The sequence below is a fragment of the Electrophorus electricus genome, chromosome 1 (genome assembly GCF_013358815.1).
Source record: "Electrophorus electricus isolate fEleEle1 chromosome 1, fEleEle1.pri, whole genome shotgun sequence".
In the NCBI taxonomy this organism is placed as follows: Eukaryota; Metazoa; Chordata; class Actinopteri; order Gymnotiformes; family Gymnotidae; genus Electrophorus; species Electrophorus electricus.
The window spans coordinates 33,211,261-33,230,211 of record NC_049535.1 but is presented as its reverse complement, the minus strand read 5'-3'; the positions used below and the strand labels follow the sequence as shown (position 1 = coordinate 33,230,211).

The 18,951-nt window shown below is 43.6% G+C and overlaps 1 protein-coding gene across 2 annotated transcripts; it reads left to right on the top strand.

Annotated features, from left to right (window-relative positions):
* Window positions 1-1,210: 1,210 nt before the first annotated feature.
* On the top strand, window positions 1,211-16,534 carry si:dkey-16p21.7 (serine/threonine-protein kinase BRSK1). Of its 2 annotated transcripts, none has more exons than XM_027014724.2 (19): window positions 1,211-2,629; window positions 3,982-4,076; window positions 4,345-4,430; window positions 4,758-4,898; window positions 5,585-5,701; window positions 5,809-5,842; window positions 6,489-6,557; window positions 7,142-7,288; window positions 7,583-7,614; window positions 7,941-8,105; window positions 8,519-8,616; window positions 9,833-9,983; window positions 13,429-13,489; window positions 14,332-14,614; window positions 14,731-14,779; window positions 14,882-15,005; window positions 15,105-15,306; window positions 15,465-15,554; window positions 16,031-16,534. In XM_027014724.2, the coding sequence occupies exons 1-19, from the start codon at window positions 2,542-2,544 to the stop codon at window positions 16,219-16,221; spliced, it is 2,223 nt and encodes a 740-aa protein (XP_026870525.2). In that variant the 5' UTR covers window positions 1,211-2,541; the 3' UTR covers window positions 16,222-16,534. The 2 variants fall into 2 exon arrangements, with proteins under 2 accessions (XP_026870525.2, XP_035386310.1); XM_035530417.1 differs by having other exon boundaries at window positions 14,020-14,614.
* The last annotated feature ends 2,417 nt before the right edge of the window (window positions 16,535-18,951 follow it).

Genomic DNA, 18,951 nt, shown 5'->3' with positions numbered 1-18,951 from the left:
GCGTCTTGTGGCACTTGGCAGTCGGATGGGGAAGCCAGAAACCCTGCAGGCTTTGGCATTTAGGCCTAAGAGGAAATCAGACCACTCTGCTGAAATCCCCAACTCACAAGAGGCAGGGCCCAGAGTACAAATAACTGATTTGCTATAAGCTTCCACAGCAATATACAAAATACAGGTCTGAGAAGTGTCCATTTTGAAGACTTGTTTGTTGAGTAAGGATCAACAAAGCAGTTCATAATATAAATCCAGTTTTATTTTTTTGGTTTCTTTTATTAAGTGGAAACACATTTGTTTTTCTTCAGAATACTTTTCTCAAACTGCAGTGGTAGACAATATGATAGTCCCAAAACTACTGATCCTAAATTATTATTGAAATATTTTTGCATCTTTAAATGTTGAAATTAAAAAATAAACATTTTTCCAGGCAAATTTGCTTATTGTTAAACTTTAAATGACAACAATTAAACATGTTATTTTTGAAAATTGTTAGTGTTGAGAGTTATGCCTCCTGTTGTCTGAAATCAAATTGCTGTATTAATAGCACTGGCAGACAAAACAAGACTATCAAATATGTCTCAGATAAAGAGCATATTTTCAAAAGCTTTACTTTTGTGTCTTACTCTCTATAAGAGTGTTTCATTAAACACAGATAGAAGTCCGTGTGTCTGCTGCCACCTAGAGGTCGTGCGCAGAACCGTGGCATGCGGATAAAATGCCGCACCACGGAATTTCGGCGCTTGAGCGAGAACAGTATGCGCCCAGTGGTTTATTGCATTTGCACTCCATGAATGGCTCAAGAGGGTCAAACAGTGCGCTCACGCTCTCTCTCTCTCTCTCTCTCTCTCTCTCTCTCTCTCTCTCTCTCACACACACACAAACACAAAGACACACACACAGTAGCCTTTATTATGCTTTTTTAAAAATGTATTTATTTATTTATTTTTACCGATGACTTAGGCTTGCTCAATTAGCTCATCTCATTCAGGACTGGTAGGACTGTCATAATATTCCGAATAACTACGTAAAAATAAGTAAATGCGTCGTGCCAATCAATGCTAAGAGACAAATAGCTCGAACACTGAGCAGGATGATCTCATCCATCAGCGTCGCTGGTTAGTAGGGAGGGTGCACAGGGTATGGGGCTGAGCGGCGCCTTTACTGGTTCACTGGGCATCGCGAAGGGAGGGGAACACGGGCCGAGAGAAACCCGGATGCTGATGCTGCTCGTATCGGATGGGGAGAAGGAAGAGAGACGAAGAGCGATGAAAAAAAAAAGAGCACTGTCAGAAGGAGTGAGACGTGCGACTCGGACACGACGCATTTGAACTGAACGTAGCAGGGCAATAAAAAAAACACCGGATCGAGATTTGCGACCGCGACTCCGCGAGGAAGAGCCCGAGAGGAGATGCTGTGATATGCACATAAGCTGCGAGGGAGGGAGGGAGAGACAGAGGGAGAAAGGGGAGAGGAGGCTACTACGCCAGTTCCAGATACCGAGATGCTGCTTTCACTCGGAGAAACATTTTCTAGTCAAAGTGTTCCCGCAGAACAGGTCTAAATAGACCTGACGGTTTTTGGACACCTCGAAGTGGATAGATTGCCGAACGAGCAATCCATGTTTGTCTGCGCCAGTGCCGATAGGGTGGTTGTCTTCTACATTACTATTTTCCTCTATTTCCGGATGCGAGGCCTGGAATAAACCGGGGTGTATTAGATGCCCATAACGCACATCTCCTTTCTAATTCAGTTATTTCCTGGAGTGGGGCTGTTGGCATTGTTAAAAGGAAAAGAGACGGAACACATTTGGAGGTGTCAAAGATGGATAAGGTACTATCTATTAGATGACAGGCTTTTCGCTTAGGGTGATATGATCAGCTTGTCAATAACTAGGTCAGCCATCATATCCAATATAGTATTAGCGATATTTGAATTAGTGACTCCACAGTGTCCCGCGACTAAAACGATCTACAAAAATGCGCCCTTTGTTTAGCGAAAGTAATTTGAACAACTATTGATTTCACCAGTTTATCGCTACATTAGCTGCCCTCTGTCGTTTTAAACGATTAACCTATAGCTATTTCCCACAATATCTACAAATGTTCTTCACCAGGTTTATCTAAATCGTTCAATCTAGTCCTATTATATCGCCTTACAGTTTGATGAAATATAGCACAAAGGTGTCTCCTGTATTATTTTCCATCTCTTTAACAGGCTCTACTTTTACTCGGAACTGTAATTTTGCCTTTCTGTTTGCCTTATCACTTGCAATTTGGACTACGGCGTCCGGGAAAACCAGATTTGATTTAAAATATTTACCAAATTATTTCCATGGACTGCGAACAGGCCGGCGCAGGGGCTTGAGAGTAGGCCACTGATCTCGCGACTACAGCGTCCAGCTTTCCCTGAATAATCGCGAGCCGTCCGTCTGTAATGTCGTTACGGCGGTACGCTTCCGTGCGCAGGACAGACGGTCGTGGATTTATTTTGAAAATACAGTGAACTCTGCATTGTGTTGCCCTATAAAAACCGAATTTGAACGAAATGTCCAGTAAGGAGTTGTCGGGGAGTCAGCCGGCTCAGTACGTAGGGCCCTTTCGTCTGGAGAAGACGCTGGGCAAAGGCCAGACAGGTAAGAACGCATCACTGGTACCGCCTCTATTAAATTTCAGTATTAACGAATATGATTAAGCAGATTACAATTAAAGTTCAAACCTTTAATGCATGAATAGATTTGTGAGAAATCAAACAATATAGTTTGCAGGAGGACTAACTGGCGGGGCGTACAGGTAGCAGCATATAGGCGTAGTTGACTGTAAGATCTGATCCTCATTCATTTATTCAGTCATAACTGCGTGGCAAAGCACTGCTTAAATGAAAAATTGTATTTCATCTTCATGAATGCTTCTAATGGCCAAACCCCTTGTGGTGTTTTATTGAAACCATACTGTACAATTGCAGTCAGCGTGTGGCGTGTTGTGGAATTTAGCTGACGATAAGGAATATTACTTTTTGGCCTGTATGGAATTACTTTCAGCAGTCGAGTGAATGACAGTATGCGTGTAGTGGGCCATATTAGCAGCGTGACAGTTCTGGGAGTACCAGATTGTGGCTTTTTTAAACATTGAGGTTCTGTTTGGCAAACAACATGGTCAGGACCTGGATCAGGTTATATTAGTACATGTGGGGTCATGTGTAACCCACGATTACAGTAAAGTTCATCTGTTTCTCATGAAACACTTTTGAAAGTGATGTGTGTGCATTGTTATGGGAAGAGGAGTGAAGGAGTGGAGGATGGGACCCTTCAGAATATGAAGTATTTATGTGACACTTGTGTTGAAGCTTTTGAAGTATTTATGTGACACTTGTATTGAAGCTTTTGAAGTATTTATGTGCAGACTGTAGCAGCTCCCGAGCAACTCCAGTGATCCGGGTTCGATTCCTGGCCTGGTTTCTCAATGGCTAGAGTTTGCATGTTTACACTGTGCCTGTGTGAGGTTCATCTGTGTATCTCACACTGTGCTTGCGTGAGGTTCATCTGGGTATCTCATACTGTGCTTGCGTGAGGTTCATCTGGGTATCTCACACTGTGCTTGCGTGAGGTTCATCTGGGTATCTAACACTGTGCTTGCGTGAGGTTCATCCAGCTACTCCACTGTCTTCCTATGTACCAAAGGCGTGCATGCTAGGTCTCTCTAAATTGGCTGGGTGTGTGGGTGCATGTGCCTGGTGTGTGTGCGTGTACTCTGTGATTCGTGCCCTGTCCAATATTCGTTCCCACCTTCTGCCCTGTGATTCCAGGATAGGCTCTGGTCCCCTGCGAACCTGATTGGATTAAGCAATTTAGAAGATGATGAATGAATGAGTTGTGTTGTACAGACTCAGTATCCAATGTCCTCTGTAAAAATGTGTATGAAACAGTTTGGGAAGTCAGTAATAAGAAGCATACTGATTAAAGAATGGATTCTGTGGTTTTTTCATCAGGCCTGGTGAAGCTGGGAATTCACTGCATTACAGGACAGAAGGTGGCTATAAAAATAGTGAACAGAGAGAAGCTATCAGAATCAGTTCTAATGAAGGTAGGGGTTATGAACACACACACACACACACACACACACATACACACACACACACGCGCGCGCGTGCGCCTACACATTAATACTAACTTCTGCTTTGTCTGTGTATATTTTGCTGGAATTAAAAGTAATTTGCAAATCTGAGAATACAAACGTGGTCCTGACATTCTCAGCTTTCTTTGTTATTCTGTGCACTCAACGTAGTTGCTTTCTCTATTTTTCCTCTTCCCTCGTCACTCTCCATCCTCTTCTGCACCCACCATACTGGCAGGTGGAGAGAGAGATAGCCATTCTGAAACTAATCGAGCATCCCCATGTTCTTAAGCTTCACGACGTGTATGAGAACAACAAGTACCTGTAAGTAGAAATATAAACACCTGTTCTTCGTGGGTATGTGTGTGTGTGATGTGTGTGTGCATGTGTATGGATATATACTTATGATTTTAAGCATGTGTTCATGCATGTAAATTTGTATGATTGTATGTTGTCTGTGCATTACTGGAACCTTGTGGTATGTCTCCCTGTCTCCCTCACTCTCTCTCACTCCTCCATCTGCTCTCCCTCCCCTTCTCTTTTACTTGCTTTCTGTAACTTTCTTTTGCCTCCTCTCTCTCTCTCTCTCTCTCTCTCTCTCTCTCTCTCTCTCTCTCTCTCTCTCTCTCTCTCTCTCTCTCTCTGTCTCAGGTATCTAGTGTTGGAGCATGTATCTGGTGGTGAGCTCTTTGACTACCTGGTGAAGAAAGGCAGACTGACTCCTAAAGAGGCCAGAAAGTTCTTCAGACAAATCATCTCAGCTCTGGACTTCTGCCACAGTCACTCCATATGGTAAATCCAGCACATAAAAACCTTTCTTACAAAGATCTCAGCAGTGTCTAGATGCTACAAATAAGACCTGCTGCATTTAAGACCTGGTCTGTGTTTAATTGTTCTTATTAAAAAAATTTGTTTGTGAAGTGTGCATGCAAATTTATTTTATGTAATATTGTTTAATTGGAATTGGTAATCTCACTACTACTAATTGATGCAACTAACTCTAATTTATTTGCTGAAAAAAATCCAGAATATAATCATGCGAGATGCGAGGTTTTATTAAACCGATAATCTGTAAGCATTATTTTTTCATTAGATTTTTGTGTCTTTGTTCATAATGATGTTCTGCATTACAGCATGTGACAGATTTGAAGGGATGTTTAACATTTGTTAAAGTTTTCTTACACCATGCACCATGTTAATGAAACAATTCCACTTTTATATGGAATTACTGGGCTCATCTATAGAAACAAGGCTACCAGTAGAGAGTACAGATCCAGCATTTTCACGCACATTCATTTTATGTTTGATCATTTTTCTTTTTCCTTTACACTTTTCTAGTTACCACCTTTTCTCTCTGTCACTCATCTTCTATACTGAACTGTTTTCCCTCTGTCTGTCTCTCTATCTGTCTCTGTTCCTTCCTTTTTCTCCCTTTCTATCTGGCTTTCTCTCTCTCTCTCTCTCTCTCTCTCTCTCAGTCATAGAGATCTGAAGCCAGAGAACCTCCTGCTGGATGAAAAGAATAATATCAGGGTTGCTGACTTTGGCATGGCTTCTCTGCAGGTGGGGGACAGTCTGCTGGAGACCAGCTGTGGGTGAGTTTTCTGTGCGTGCGACCTAATGGGGGTGTGGCCATGCCGGGGCTGCCAAATAAAATGTTACACCTGAAATGGCACTCATGCTGTGTGTTATGTAATTTCAGATCTCCTCATTATGCGTGCCCTGAGGTCATTAGGGTAAGACCACCCCTTCATCTGTTGCTTAACTGGAATCAGTGCTTACTTGCACTCCAGTCTCAAGCAGGACTTTACATGCATATTTGTCTTTAATTTTAATATTATATACAGTCGTGAACACTCACCACCCACTGCATTTAGAAACACCTGCCTTGCACCTACCATTCTTACAGGTGTATTTTATAAGTTTGCAGTTATATACTGTACTATGACCCTTGTCTGTTGGCATGTGCAGTTTGCCAGCAAGATTCTTTCCCATTAATGACAAATTGGTCACAGCACTACCGCTGAATCAGATACTATTTGGGTGGCAGATCATTCTCAGTACAGCATTGACTCTGGCATGGATGTGGTACAGGGGCTGGATTAGGTAGGTGCTTATCAGGAGGTCTGACCTGACTTGGTAGGAGCTCATCAGGCTCTCTGGTGATTAAGCTTGTCTGTGTCTCTACTAGGTTGATGACATGTTGATGTAAAGCTGAAAGAAAGCTAACACACAATGTGCACGTCACTGCATAGGTCGTGAACGCTAATTGTACACCTATGAGGTGGTTTTTAAGTAAACACTTTTGTTAAAGCGGGAGGTGTGTGTGTGTGAGGGGAAGAGAGGAAGTGTGTGTAACAGATGTGTGTTGTGCTGGGGTAGGGGGAGAAGTATGATGGCCGCAGGGCGGATGTGTGGAGCTGTGGGGTCATCCTTTTTGCTCTGCTGGTGGTGAGTGGGCAGCTCTCCTCTCTCATCTCTCCCCTCTCTCCCCTCTCTCTCCTCTGTCTTCTTTCTCTCATCTCTCTCCACTCTCTCTCTCCTCTCTCTCCTCTGTCTTCTCTCTCTCATCTTTCATCTCCTCTCTCATCTCTCCCCTCTCTCTCATCTCTCTCTCTCTCATCTCTCTCATCTCTCCCCTCTCTCCCCCTCTCTCCTCTGTCTTCTTTCTCTCATCTCTCTCCCCTCTCTCTCCTCTCTCTCCTCTGTCTTCTCTCTCTCATCTCTCCCCTCTCTCATCTCTCTCCTCTGTCTTCTCTCTCTCATCTTTCATCTCTCCCCTCTTTCTCATCTCTCTCTCTCCTCTCATCTCTCTCTCCTCTCTCCTCTGTCTTCTTTCTCTCATCTCTCCCCTCTCTCGCCCCTCTCTCTCTCCTCTCTCTCATCTCAGTCTAACATGTCCCTTTATGACTGCTTCTACTTTCTCTCTAACATATGTATGTGCTTATGAACTTGGTCCAAATGGCTCCAGCTGACACATTAGTTTTACAGAATGAGTGTAGGAGTGTTTGGCCTCTGACCCCTGACCCCTGCAGGGAGCATTGCCCTTTGACCATGATAACCTGCGGCAGCTGCTGGAGAAGGTGAAGAGTGGTGTGTTCCACATGCCCCACTTCATCCCACCGGACTGCCAGGCCCTCCTGAGGGGTATGATTGAGGTGGACCCCGAGAAACGCCTCACGGTACTGGCACACTCGCGAGTACACACACGCACACACACACACACACACACACATTCATCAAACACACACTCTCACACACGCATATACACATACATTCATCAGACACACACACACACACACACACATTCATCAAACACACACTCTCACACACACATATACACACACACACACATACATATACATTCATCAAACAAACACACACAAACACAGACACACACAGACACAAAACACACTTTGTGACTGTGCAATATATATGATGTATGTTTAAGAACTCTATTGTTTGTCTATTCACAGCTGGAAGCAATACAAAAACACCCCTGGTATCAGTAAGTACTGACTACACCTGTATGTTTCTGAAGTTTGCATATGTAGATTGCAGATATATAGTTACAGTTATAGTTACCTTTGAGTTTGGTATTACATTTGTTCTGACATGTAGTGACATGTTCCAAGTTTGTTTATGGAAGCTATGGACTAATATTTAAGTTTATAGTACCAGTATACACATACTATATATTTCTCTCTTTCTCTCTTTCTCTCTCTCTCTCTCTCTCTCTCTCTCTCTCTCTCTCTCTCTCTCTCTATCTCTCACTCACACTATACCTCTCTTCCTCTCTTTCTCCCCCTCTCACTACCCACCTCCTACCCTCAGGGGGGGCAGGAATGAGCCATGTCCCGAGCGGCCCCCTCCGAGGCGGGTGTGTGTGAGGAGGATTCTGTCTTTGACAGAGCTGGATCCTGATGTACTGGAAAGCATGCACTCTCTGGGCTGCTTCAGAGATCGCGTGAAACTCACCCGGGACCTTCAGTGTGAAGAGTGAGTCTGTGTTTATGTCTACACACACGGCTATGGTGCCATGGTAACTGTTAGACAGTCAAGCCCATGGATCACTGTAAACATTTAGTTGGTTAAGAAAAGGGAATCTAAAACTAATGTGGGTGTGTAACACTGTGCTCTGAAAGTTTTTTTTTGTGTTCATTCCTTGATGGCTATAATTTTATTATCACATCTTCAATTTTAAGATATTTAACCTGGTGACACCTGGCATGACATCACCTTTTTCACAACATTGCTTAGTCTCCATAGTCTCCACAAATAGGAAATCAAGGTGAAATGGGAAATGCACATATTATAACATCATAGATTGTTATAGCACTGTCACTTCCTCCCTCTCAACTCTCTCTTGCTCTCTCTTTCTGTTTCTGTCTCCCTCTCTCCCTGTCTCTCAGAGAAAATCAGGAGAAGATGATCTACTATTTGCTGCTGGACAGGAAGGAGCGCTACCCCAGTTATGAGGATGAGGACCTTCCTCCCAGAAATGATATTGGTGAGAGAGCAGATGTTGCTATGACAACATATGACACACCACCCTATGTAAGAGCATACCCCCAATTGAGTGAGTGGATGATATTTAAGTGGATGATATTCAAATAACGAAAACGACAAGACATATTTAGAAGTTACTTGTCTACTACTAATAAAAAATGACAATTCATAAGAGAGAAAATACAAAACCACACATCACATTACTGACCAATCAAAGAAAGATTAAAGATGGAAGTTGCTGAGTAAGCAGAGGTGGGAGCTCTGTCTGCCTAGGCTGACACATGCAGCCACTGAAGAAGTACGTCCATCTGTAGTTCTGGAGGTAACATAGTTGTGAGTGCAGGGACATAAGGGCGTGATTTGTGAGACAAGTTGACTGGTGCACGGTTTTATGTGGACCAGAAGGCTGGGTCAAAGGTCATATACCAAACATACCGCCAGTTAGGTATTTGCAGGAAATGCAGTAAAGTCTCATGAAGCATGTTACAGGTAGGGTCAACACTCTGCCAGTGGAACATTTTCAATGACCACATCTGGTATTTTTAAACGTGATCTGCAGAAGCCAAAACTCACATAGAGAGGAGAAGGGTAGATGGGGTCCCAAAGAGTGGAAGGGAGTTTGGGAATGGACAGCTAAAAGGGGGTATTTTCCTCAGGGTCTTTATCCCAGACTTCAGTCTCTGCGTAACGAAAGACTAAAGTCATCCAACATACATGTAAGTCCATGAGCATAATCATATGGAGGAGGTGCTTATCACTGTCAGAAAAGCATTCTTATACTTTGTTAGCAAACGTTCAGGCTTTGAGGCTCACGCAGACATAGTGAGCTTGCACTAAAGAAGACACGCACCAAGACTCTTCTCTGTCCTGGCATCCAGGTGATGAACTGAACTTCCCCTGGCTGTCTGTACAACTGAGTGACTGGCAGTCTTCAAATGAAGACTTAAGACTCCCCTCTTCGCTAAGTCACTGAGCACATAAATATGCACAAAAACCATTTACTGTTTCCACTCGAGCAAAGGATTTGATAGTATTCTTAACACGGACCTACTATCACATGAGAATGTGTATTTTATAGAGACTCCAAAGCACTTCTGTAAGTCGCTCTGCATAAGGGCGACTGCCAAATGCTGTACATGTAGATGTAAATGTAAATGTATGAGGTACAGAGTATGGATACGTGTGTGTGTGTGTGTGTGTGTGTGCATGTGTCTCAGATCCTCCGCGTAAACGTGTGGACTCACCCATGCTGAGCCGTCATGGCCGTTGTCGGCCGGAGAGGAAGAGCCTAGAGGTGCTGAGTGTGACAGAGCAGGGATCTCCCTCCCCACCCCGCAGGGCCCTGGACAACTCCGCACACAGCCAGAGGTACGGACACACACACATACACATACATATGCGCAAGCACACACGTGCACACAAGCACGCACACAGATATAGATGGTCAGTGTTAATTTTGGTAACAAAAATTGTAATGACGAATGATGAAAGTACTGATAATGTTACTGAGTAGGTTCTTGAAAATACTGTAAGATAAAATACAGATTAGGTCTCTTTAATTTATCTTGATGGAAATTACTACATGAATATGTCTGTATTGTAAGTAGAGAGATCTAAATTCCAAAGGGTACTAGGGATGCAGGCAAACATAATACCATAAAACCATTTTTTTTTTGCTTATTCCAAAATTGTAACAGTGATTTTCAGCTAGCAAGTAACACAGGCTAATGTCAATTAATTCAATGTTATCAGAGACTGCTGCATAATTTAAACAATTAGCTGTTGGCTGGTCAACTAACTAGTGTTAACACTGACCACTGTGTTAGAAACCCAGTACTTATACTTGTTACGACGCTACCCACCCCCCCACCCCAAGAGTCACGTGGTACGGCAAGCTGCGTACCAGGTTTGTGTAGCCATTATATTTGTTTGCCTAGCCTATGTTAATGCTTAGCGTTAATTGTGTTTATGTTCACTATTAATGTTACGTGTGAGTGCCACCATTTTCCTATGTGTTCAATGTCATTAAATGTTGCACAAAGTTGAGGGAGTCTGTGCGTCCTGTTCCACACCCTGCGGCACTCGGGCATCCGTTACAATACTGGGTAGGACCCCATTTGTTGTCTGAACCTCCTTGATTCTTTGTGTTATGGATTCCCCACAAGATGTTGGAAACATTCTTTTAAACTTTGGATCCATGTTGACATGATTGCATCGTGTAATTGCTGCAGATTTGACAGCTGCACATTCCTGCTCCAGATCCCCTGAAAATAAAAGTGGTCAGATGACCACTGTAAATAAGTGTTTTCTAAAAGCTACCTTTCCCTTGTCCACACTACCAACACCAAAGCTGCATTTTCAGCATATCACAGTTTGGAGAACTGATTTGAAAATATGTGTTTTCAGGGGTATAAAACACCATTTTAGTGTGGATGAATATATAAATGATCCTGGTTTCACCAGACCACCATCCACTGCACAGCAACTTTCAATAACAAAACAAGGATCCACTCTACGGCATCTGAAAAGCTCGGAAATGCGAGAGAATTGAAGAGTTTTGTGCCTTGGTTTCAAGAGGCTTGCTATCTGGCAAGCTAATATGCTGTGTAGAGGGCCAAAAATATTAGTCCACTCTGTACTTAGTTAGTTATAACCACAGCTTGCAATAAATGTTAAATAGGATTGCTTGTTTATGCTGTGGCAGTGGTGTGGAATATAAAAAGACCATAAAGCCTGGGGAAAATAAGATAATTACAGAGCAGGTTTTTCACCAAACTGCTTGAATGCAGTGGCTGACACATAGTTGATATGGTAAAATGTGTCTTGTTATTGTAACGGTGAGTGGTAAGGGGGTGGACGCATGTGCAGAGAAGAGTGAGATTTATTGGGGGCAAATCTAGATTCAGAGTCGTTATAATGGTCCAGGGTCATTGAGTCATTACGGAGAGTACAAGGATACATGATAAACAAACCAAAAACACACAAAGGCAAACAGGGGAAGCAGGCTATAACACATGGTAGTAATGATAAGCAAACAGTTAGAATAACACATGGGCTAACATAAACGAAGGCTTAAAAAAACCAAGACATTGGGAACAAGATAGGGTCTAAATACATGAACTAATGAACACAAGGCGCAGGTGCAAATCATGAACGGTGAAAACCAAAACAAGGACTGGAACGAAATGGAGAAAGAAACATGACAAGGAAATCATGGAACATGGAAGCAAGAAGGGACCAATCATGACAGTTATGTAGCTCACTAACTCATGAATATGCCTGTTGACTTCCTGAAAGTGGCTTGTGTTTGTCTAATGGCAAACATGTATATTATTTTTCACACTGCACAAAGTGGAACAGGCTGAATTAATAACAATGATATTACTATTAGTTATAATTATACATTATTATTATATACTAATATATATGCTTAATAATTATTATATCACTATTTATGTTGTCACAAACATCCCACATTATTTTAAAATGTTGGAATATTGAAATAACTATATCCAACATTCTCTATCTTTGTGAAAGTAAATGACATAATGATCGAGAAGTTTGGCCAGTAGCTATGTTGTTAGAAACAAACTCGCACATCCTTGCACCACTTTACTTAGCTTTTTATTTGAAGCAAGCAGACACACCCACACAAACAGCACATCTTAACTATCTAACTTTCACCTCTAACTCTAGCTCAACTCTAAACTTCTAGGCTGGCTGGCTAGGTGGTCCAGCAAAAACCAACAAAAACATTTCCAGGTTCAAAAGAACCATGCACTTACAAATATCAGTAGTCAAAATTCTTTACCTCATTGTTGTCTCCTCATCTGAAACACCATGTATGTTACTGTCCTGTCTCACTGCAGCACTGTTTTGTTCTGTGTCCTGTCTCACTGCAGCGCTGTTTTGTTCTGTGTCCTGTCTCACTGCAGCGCTGTTTTGTTCTGTGTCCTGTCTCACTGCAGCGCTGTTTTGTTCTGTGTCCTGTCTCACTGCAGCACTCTTTTTAGTTCTGTGTTTGGGCAGTGTCCTGTCTCACTGCTGCACTGTTTTGATCTGTGTTTGGGCAGTGTCCTGTCTCACTGCTGCACTGTTTTGATCTGTGTTTGGGCAGTGTCCTGTCTCACTGCTGCACTGTTTTGATCTGTGTTTGGGCAGTGTCCTGTCTTACTGCTGCACTGTTTTGATCTGTGTTTGGGCAGTGTCCTGTCTCACTGCGACACTGTTTTGATCTGTGTTTGGGCAGTGTCCTGTCTCACTGCAGCACTCTTTTTAGTTCTGTGTTTGGGCAGTGTCCTGTCTCACTGCAGCACTCTTTTTAGTTCTGTGTTTGGGCAGTGTCCTGTCTCACTGCGACACTGTTTTGATCTGTGTTTGGGCAGTGTCCTGTCTCACTGCAGCACTGTTTTGATCTGTGTTTGGGCAGTGTCCTGTCACTGTGACACTGTTTTGATCTGTGTATGTCCTGTCTCTGTCTGCAGCACTGTTTTGTTCTGTCTTTGGGCAGTGTTCTGTCTCACTGCAGCACTGTTTTGATCAGTGTATGTCCTTTCTCTGTCTGCAACACTGTTTTGATCTGTGTTTGGGCAGTGTCCTGTCTCACTGTAACACTGTTTTGATCTGTGTTTGGGCAGTGTCCTGTCTCACTGTAACACTGTTTTGATCTGTGTTTGGGCAGTGTCCTGTCTCACTGTAACACTGTTTTGATCTGTGTTTGGGCAGTGTCCTGTCTCACTGTAACACTGTTTTGATCTGTGTTTGGGCAGTGTCCTGTCTTACTGTAACATTGTTTTGTTCTGTGTTTGGGCAGATCACGCTCCGTCAGCGGTGCTTCCACGGGACTCTCCTCCAGTCCCCTCAGTAGCCCCAGAGTAAGTTACTGACTCCTCTACATGCACTAGAGCAGCTTCTCCACACCACTGAACTAGAGAATTACAGTGATTGACTCTGGCTTTGGTCCTTTGTCAAGGGCAGTTAAGCCTGACTGCGGTTAGTTGCTCTGTTTTGTTAGTATGTGTCTACTTCATACTGTTCCATTTGGAGTCATGATTCATGCCATGTACCCTGCTGACTCAGACATGCACACACACACACACACACACACACACACACACACACACACACACACACACACACACACACACACACACACACTTGATCTTTTACCACTAATCAATTAACTTGCAGCAAACACAATAACAAATGACTGTTTTCATGGACCTATTTGTTTTTGGTCTGGTCAAACGTACCATTTTCCTAACACAGTTTCATGGTCAGTTTAACTCTGTTCTTTGCTAATCATAAACCATAGCTTTCATTAACTTTCATCACCATTGCTCTCTCCATCTCTCCATTCTTCTGCCCCCTCCATTCTTCTGTCCTTTCTCTTCCGCCATGTCAGAGTCCAGTTTTCACGTTCAGCCAATCAGAAGTCACCACCCAGTCCAAAGACCCCAAAGCAGGAAGCGCCACCGCACCCCGGGCAACCCAACGCGTGCCCGACCCAAAAACCCAGACCCTGCCCTCCAAAGCGGCCTCCGACCGACCCCACCTGCAGTCCATGAAGTCACTTCCTCTGCAGACGCCCCCTTCCTCCTCCCCCTCTCCCTCTCCGCTCCTCTCCCCCATCCCCCGCTTCTTCTTCTTCCCCGCCCCCTCCGTCCTGAAGTCTGTCACTAAGACCATCTATCCTAACTCTGCCCATGTACCGCAGGTCACCCCGCAGGATTCCCCGCTCACCACCCCTTTGGGGACCCCCGTGCATCACCCGCAGCACCCCCCTCCCACCCCACCCTCTTCCTCTTCCTCATCCTCCTCCTCACGGGCCGAAGGGGGCGGCGGTGTGGGCGGTGGCTCCCTGTCTCTTACCCCACCCACCAGCCCTGGTGGAGGGAGCGGAATGGCTGCCAGCAGCTCCGCACACTGGAGGACCCGCCTCAACTCATTCAAGAACAACCTGCTGGGGTCACCTCGCTTCCACCGCCGCAAGCTGCAAGGTGAGATGTGCATTATGGGATCCAGCGTATCCACAAGCATGCTTTACCTGTTTTTAACAGCACCCATAACATTTTTCTGTGCTCATAGCAGAATTGTTTCACTTCTGTTTCTGTAGTTCCTACATCAGAAGACATGTCCAGTCTAACCCCAGAATCAAGCCCAGAGTGAGTAATTAGCAATAGGAGTGGTGGAATGATTGTGTGGTTTTTTGCATTGAAATGTGCCTTAGAGTCCCATGTGTTAATGCTGTCTTCTGTTCCCTGTAGACTGGCTAAGAAGTCTTGGTTTGGGAATTTTATCAGTCTGGAGAAGGAGGAGCAGATTTTTGTGGTGATCAGAGACAAGCCTCTCAGTTCTATCAAAGCTGACATTGTCCATGCCTTTCTATCAGTTAGTATCTCTCCTCTCCTCTTCTCACATGGAGGATGATCTTATTTGCAAAACTCACATAGAATGGCGGTCCCTAAACATGTGGTCTCTCTTCTCCAGATCCCCTCCCTGAGCCACAGTGTAATTTCTCAGACCAGTTTCCGGGCGGAATACAAATCCTCGGGGGGGTCATCTGTCTTCCAGAAGCCTGTCAAATTTCAGGTGGACATTGCCTTTTCTGAAGGAGAGAGGGCGCGAGAGAGGGAAAGAGAAGGAAAGAGGGAGAGTGGCATTTACAGTGTCACCTTTACCCTCATATCAGGTACGTAAACACACAAAGAGACACATTTTCGTTGCTATTGTGTACACTGATGCATTGTAATGAGGTCTGAGTCATTCTGTCGAGGGGTGGGGGGGATGTATTTCATCTGACGTGTTTTGGACCTGTTCTGGACCCATTTTTGACCTATTTTGTCATAGGTCCAAGTCGCAGGTTTAAGAGGGTGGTTGAGACCATTCAGGCCCAACTGCTCTGTACCCATGACCAGCCGTCTGTGCAGGCACTAGCTGGTGAGCCCTTCCAAAACATCTGCATTTGCTTCAATAGGGTTGCCAAAACTTAGCCAATATATGCAGTCCCATAAAACCTAATCTACTGTTTTTAGAGGAAAAATAAGTACTTACATAGGAAGAAAATTCACTTCAGAGTAGGAGATGTTTGGGGCAGCTGCTTGAATTCAAACACATACATGGGACACGGTCACAGTGAGATTCAGCTGAGTGAGGTGTTTAAATACAGCTCAGGACAAAGACACAGTGTGACTGAAGGACAGGATAATGTGCCGGTTGACAGCTGTGTCCAAATGCGAGTCCCATCAGGGGAAAGTGGTCTAGCACAATTTGGTCAGTTTAGTAAATGCAAAGGATGGTGGATTCCTTTCCTGAGGATAGAGACAAAGATACAATAGGCAATGGGATGTAATTTCAGACTTATTGGACATTACTTCCATGGTAGCATATCTTGATATTCTGTCTCTTTTCCTCAGATGAGAAAAATGGGCTCTCCTCTCGTCCCCCCGGCACACCTACCCGCCAAAACTCTCGCCGGTCCGAAGGGGGCGGGGACCGTGGTGAGAGGGTGGAGCGTGGAGAGGGAGGCAGTGGGGGTGTGCTACAACGCAGGGGATCTGGCAAGGACAAAACCCGCCTGCTATCCTCCAACGGAACACAGCCCTGAGGGAATTTTCCAGAACTGCACCTGCTCCTTTCCCCCCTCCTATACCCCTACCCAGGAAATTTCCTCTTTGTTCACAGTCCCTCAGGCAGACACACCCATTCATTCATCTTTAATGTAAACCTGTATTCCAGATTCAGCTATAAAAGGACTAGGAGCATATCGACGTGGAAATGGATGTTCTTATTCACCCACTATAGCCCCCCCGACCTGGATATATGAGAAACACTCAAAGAGCTGGAACTACTATGATGTCACTCACACTTTAAAAGTACAGAGGCTCTCATTATAAACTTCATTAAAACACTGGACTTTTCGAGGCTTTTGAGGTCCATGGGTGTCTGAATGTGATCTGAAGCCAACAGTAAGCTGCACCATCCTCAAACTAGCTATCAGTCAACAGAGGAGATTATTCAGAAGGTGGGAGAAATATGATTGTTTCTTTGTTTATCCTCATCATCGTCATCATCACCATTTTCATCACTGTCATTTGACACGAGTGGAACACAGAAATCTCGCTTAGCACAGTAGTCTGCACTTTTGAAGAGAAATGATGGGAATCATGAAAACAAAGAGAATGACCTGGATCAACATAGAGAAATCAGTGTGAATCGAGAATTTTGTGAATCCCCACTTCCTAAGCAGCAGCTTGAGTTAAATAACTGTGAACAAAGCAAAGCAGTGCACTACAGGGCAGTGTACATTACAGAGCAGTGCAGTCTACAAATCACTGTACAATACAGAGCTGTGCAGTCTACAGGGCACTGTACATTACAGAGCACTGAAGTCTACAAAGCACTGTACAATACAGAGCCGTGCAGTCTACAAATCACTGTAGACTTCAAGGCACTGTAGAATACACGGCAGTGCAGTCTACAAGGCACTGCAGTCTACAAAGCACTGTAGACTACAAGGAACTATAGACTACAACGCACTGTAGACTACAAAGCACTGCAGACTCTGTATTTTATCCTGTGTGATGCATCTACATCAGCATAGGAAAAACATAAATGATAAAACTATAGTACACCAAAGCCTTCATGTAATGAAATGAGTGTAGTGGTTCAAATATTGAGAATTTACTGAGAACAGTGACCCATTAAGCATGCTCAGCAGATTTAGGACTGTATCGAAAATAATAACTGGCATCATAAAACATAGTGTGGGGAGTTGTATACTTTCATCAACCTGTGGCAGAGTCTTAACAAGCTCCCAACATGAACAGGTTTCATGAGGCTTAAAGCTTCTCACAGGCCTCCAGAATGAGACAGAACAGGGAAACAAGGAGCTCTAATAGAGACGAACAAAAATCCAGAGTATGAGTTTTGGAGAAGAAGAGAAAGATGAGGAGAATGGAAACGCTCTCTTCGTCTTCCACTGAGAAACGGCAAGCATCTGACAATGAATGATGGTCCAAACACACTTTGTCTGCTGTTATCCCTGGAGCAAAGTGTTTGCAGCTGAACCAAGCGAATGTCAAAAACAAACAAAAAAGATATTTATTTATATATTTACATTTATATTAATTTTATTTATTTATTATTTGTTTGTTTGTTCGGATTAGTTTACCATAGCAGGCACACCAATAGGTTCACTGCACCAGTGAAGCAACCAGAATAGAGAAATGAATGCATAAATGTTATATGTGTTTTTGCTTTTTGTTTTTTTGCAAATATATTAAAACAATGATGCAAAAAGTTCTTAAACCTCCCATTTCAGTTTTGTTAAAGTTTCCTCATTTCATTTTCATTTCACTTCATTTCTTTTAAGAAAATAAAAACAAGACAAAATAACAAGGAAAAAAAATAGCAAAAAAGGAACCTTCAGAAAGCTACTGAGTAAGAATTTCACACTTTTTATGTCCCTGGTGGGGAAAACATCACAGATCCTCCAAGAAATAAAAACCATTACAAACAGAGAAGGACCATCGGAGAGTCAGAGGAGACCCAGAGAGGGGGTCGAGAAGGAGGTCAGCATTTCAACCCTCTGTTTTCTCTCCATCTTTGAGAATGTTAACCAAAAGAACCCAAAGCTTTGGACTCGTGCATACGTGAGGCTAGACCCATGTACTGAATGCAAGCAGTATTCTCACCTTCTCTCACATACACCCAGCACGCAAACCAACACACACATGCACACAAAGTCTCATTGAACAGAAGTTGGTGCCAGTGAGAAAGCGCTGCCTCTACATTCACATAACTGAAATGAAATAAATGATAACTGGACTTTTAAAAAATGGAATGCACTGTTTCAAGAAAAGAAAAAGACATCCAATTGTCCCTGCCCAGTCCCTCCCATGGTAACCAGTGAAGTGCACGACTGGGTGCAGATCTGAGGGGCTTTTTGGTTCATTAGGCTCAAATCAGGTGTGGGGTTGGAGGAAAACTGATCCACCTAAAGCTGCTTTCTCCAATGAGCTACTGTTCTGTTGCTCAGGACTCAATCAGAATACTCCTCGCCTTCTTCCTCCCCCAAACAAGCTTCTTTCTTACACATGTCTCCCTGAACTTATGCATACAAGGAAAGCAATGAACAGAAAAAGGAAATTAAGATTTTCTCCTAGATCCATCCTTGCTTCTACCCTTTTATCCTGATCCCACCTCTTTTCCTGTTTCACTCCCCCAAACACCACATTTTTTGTGTGCATTTTAAAACCTCTAGTCTGAAATCAACACCTCCAGTGTACACTGAAAAAAACACAGTGAAGACTATATTCGGGTTGTATGAGTTAAT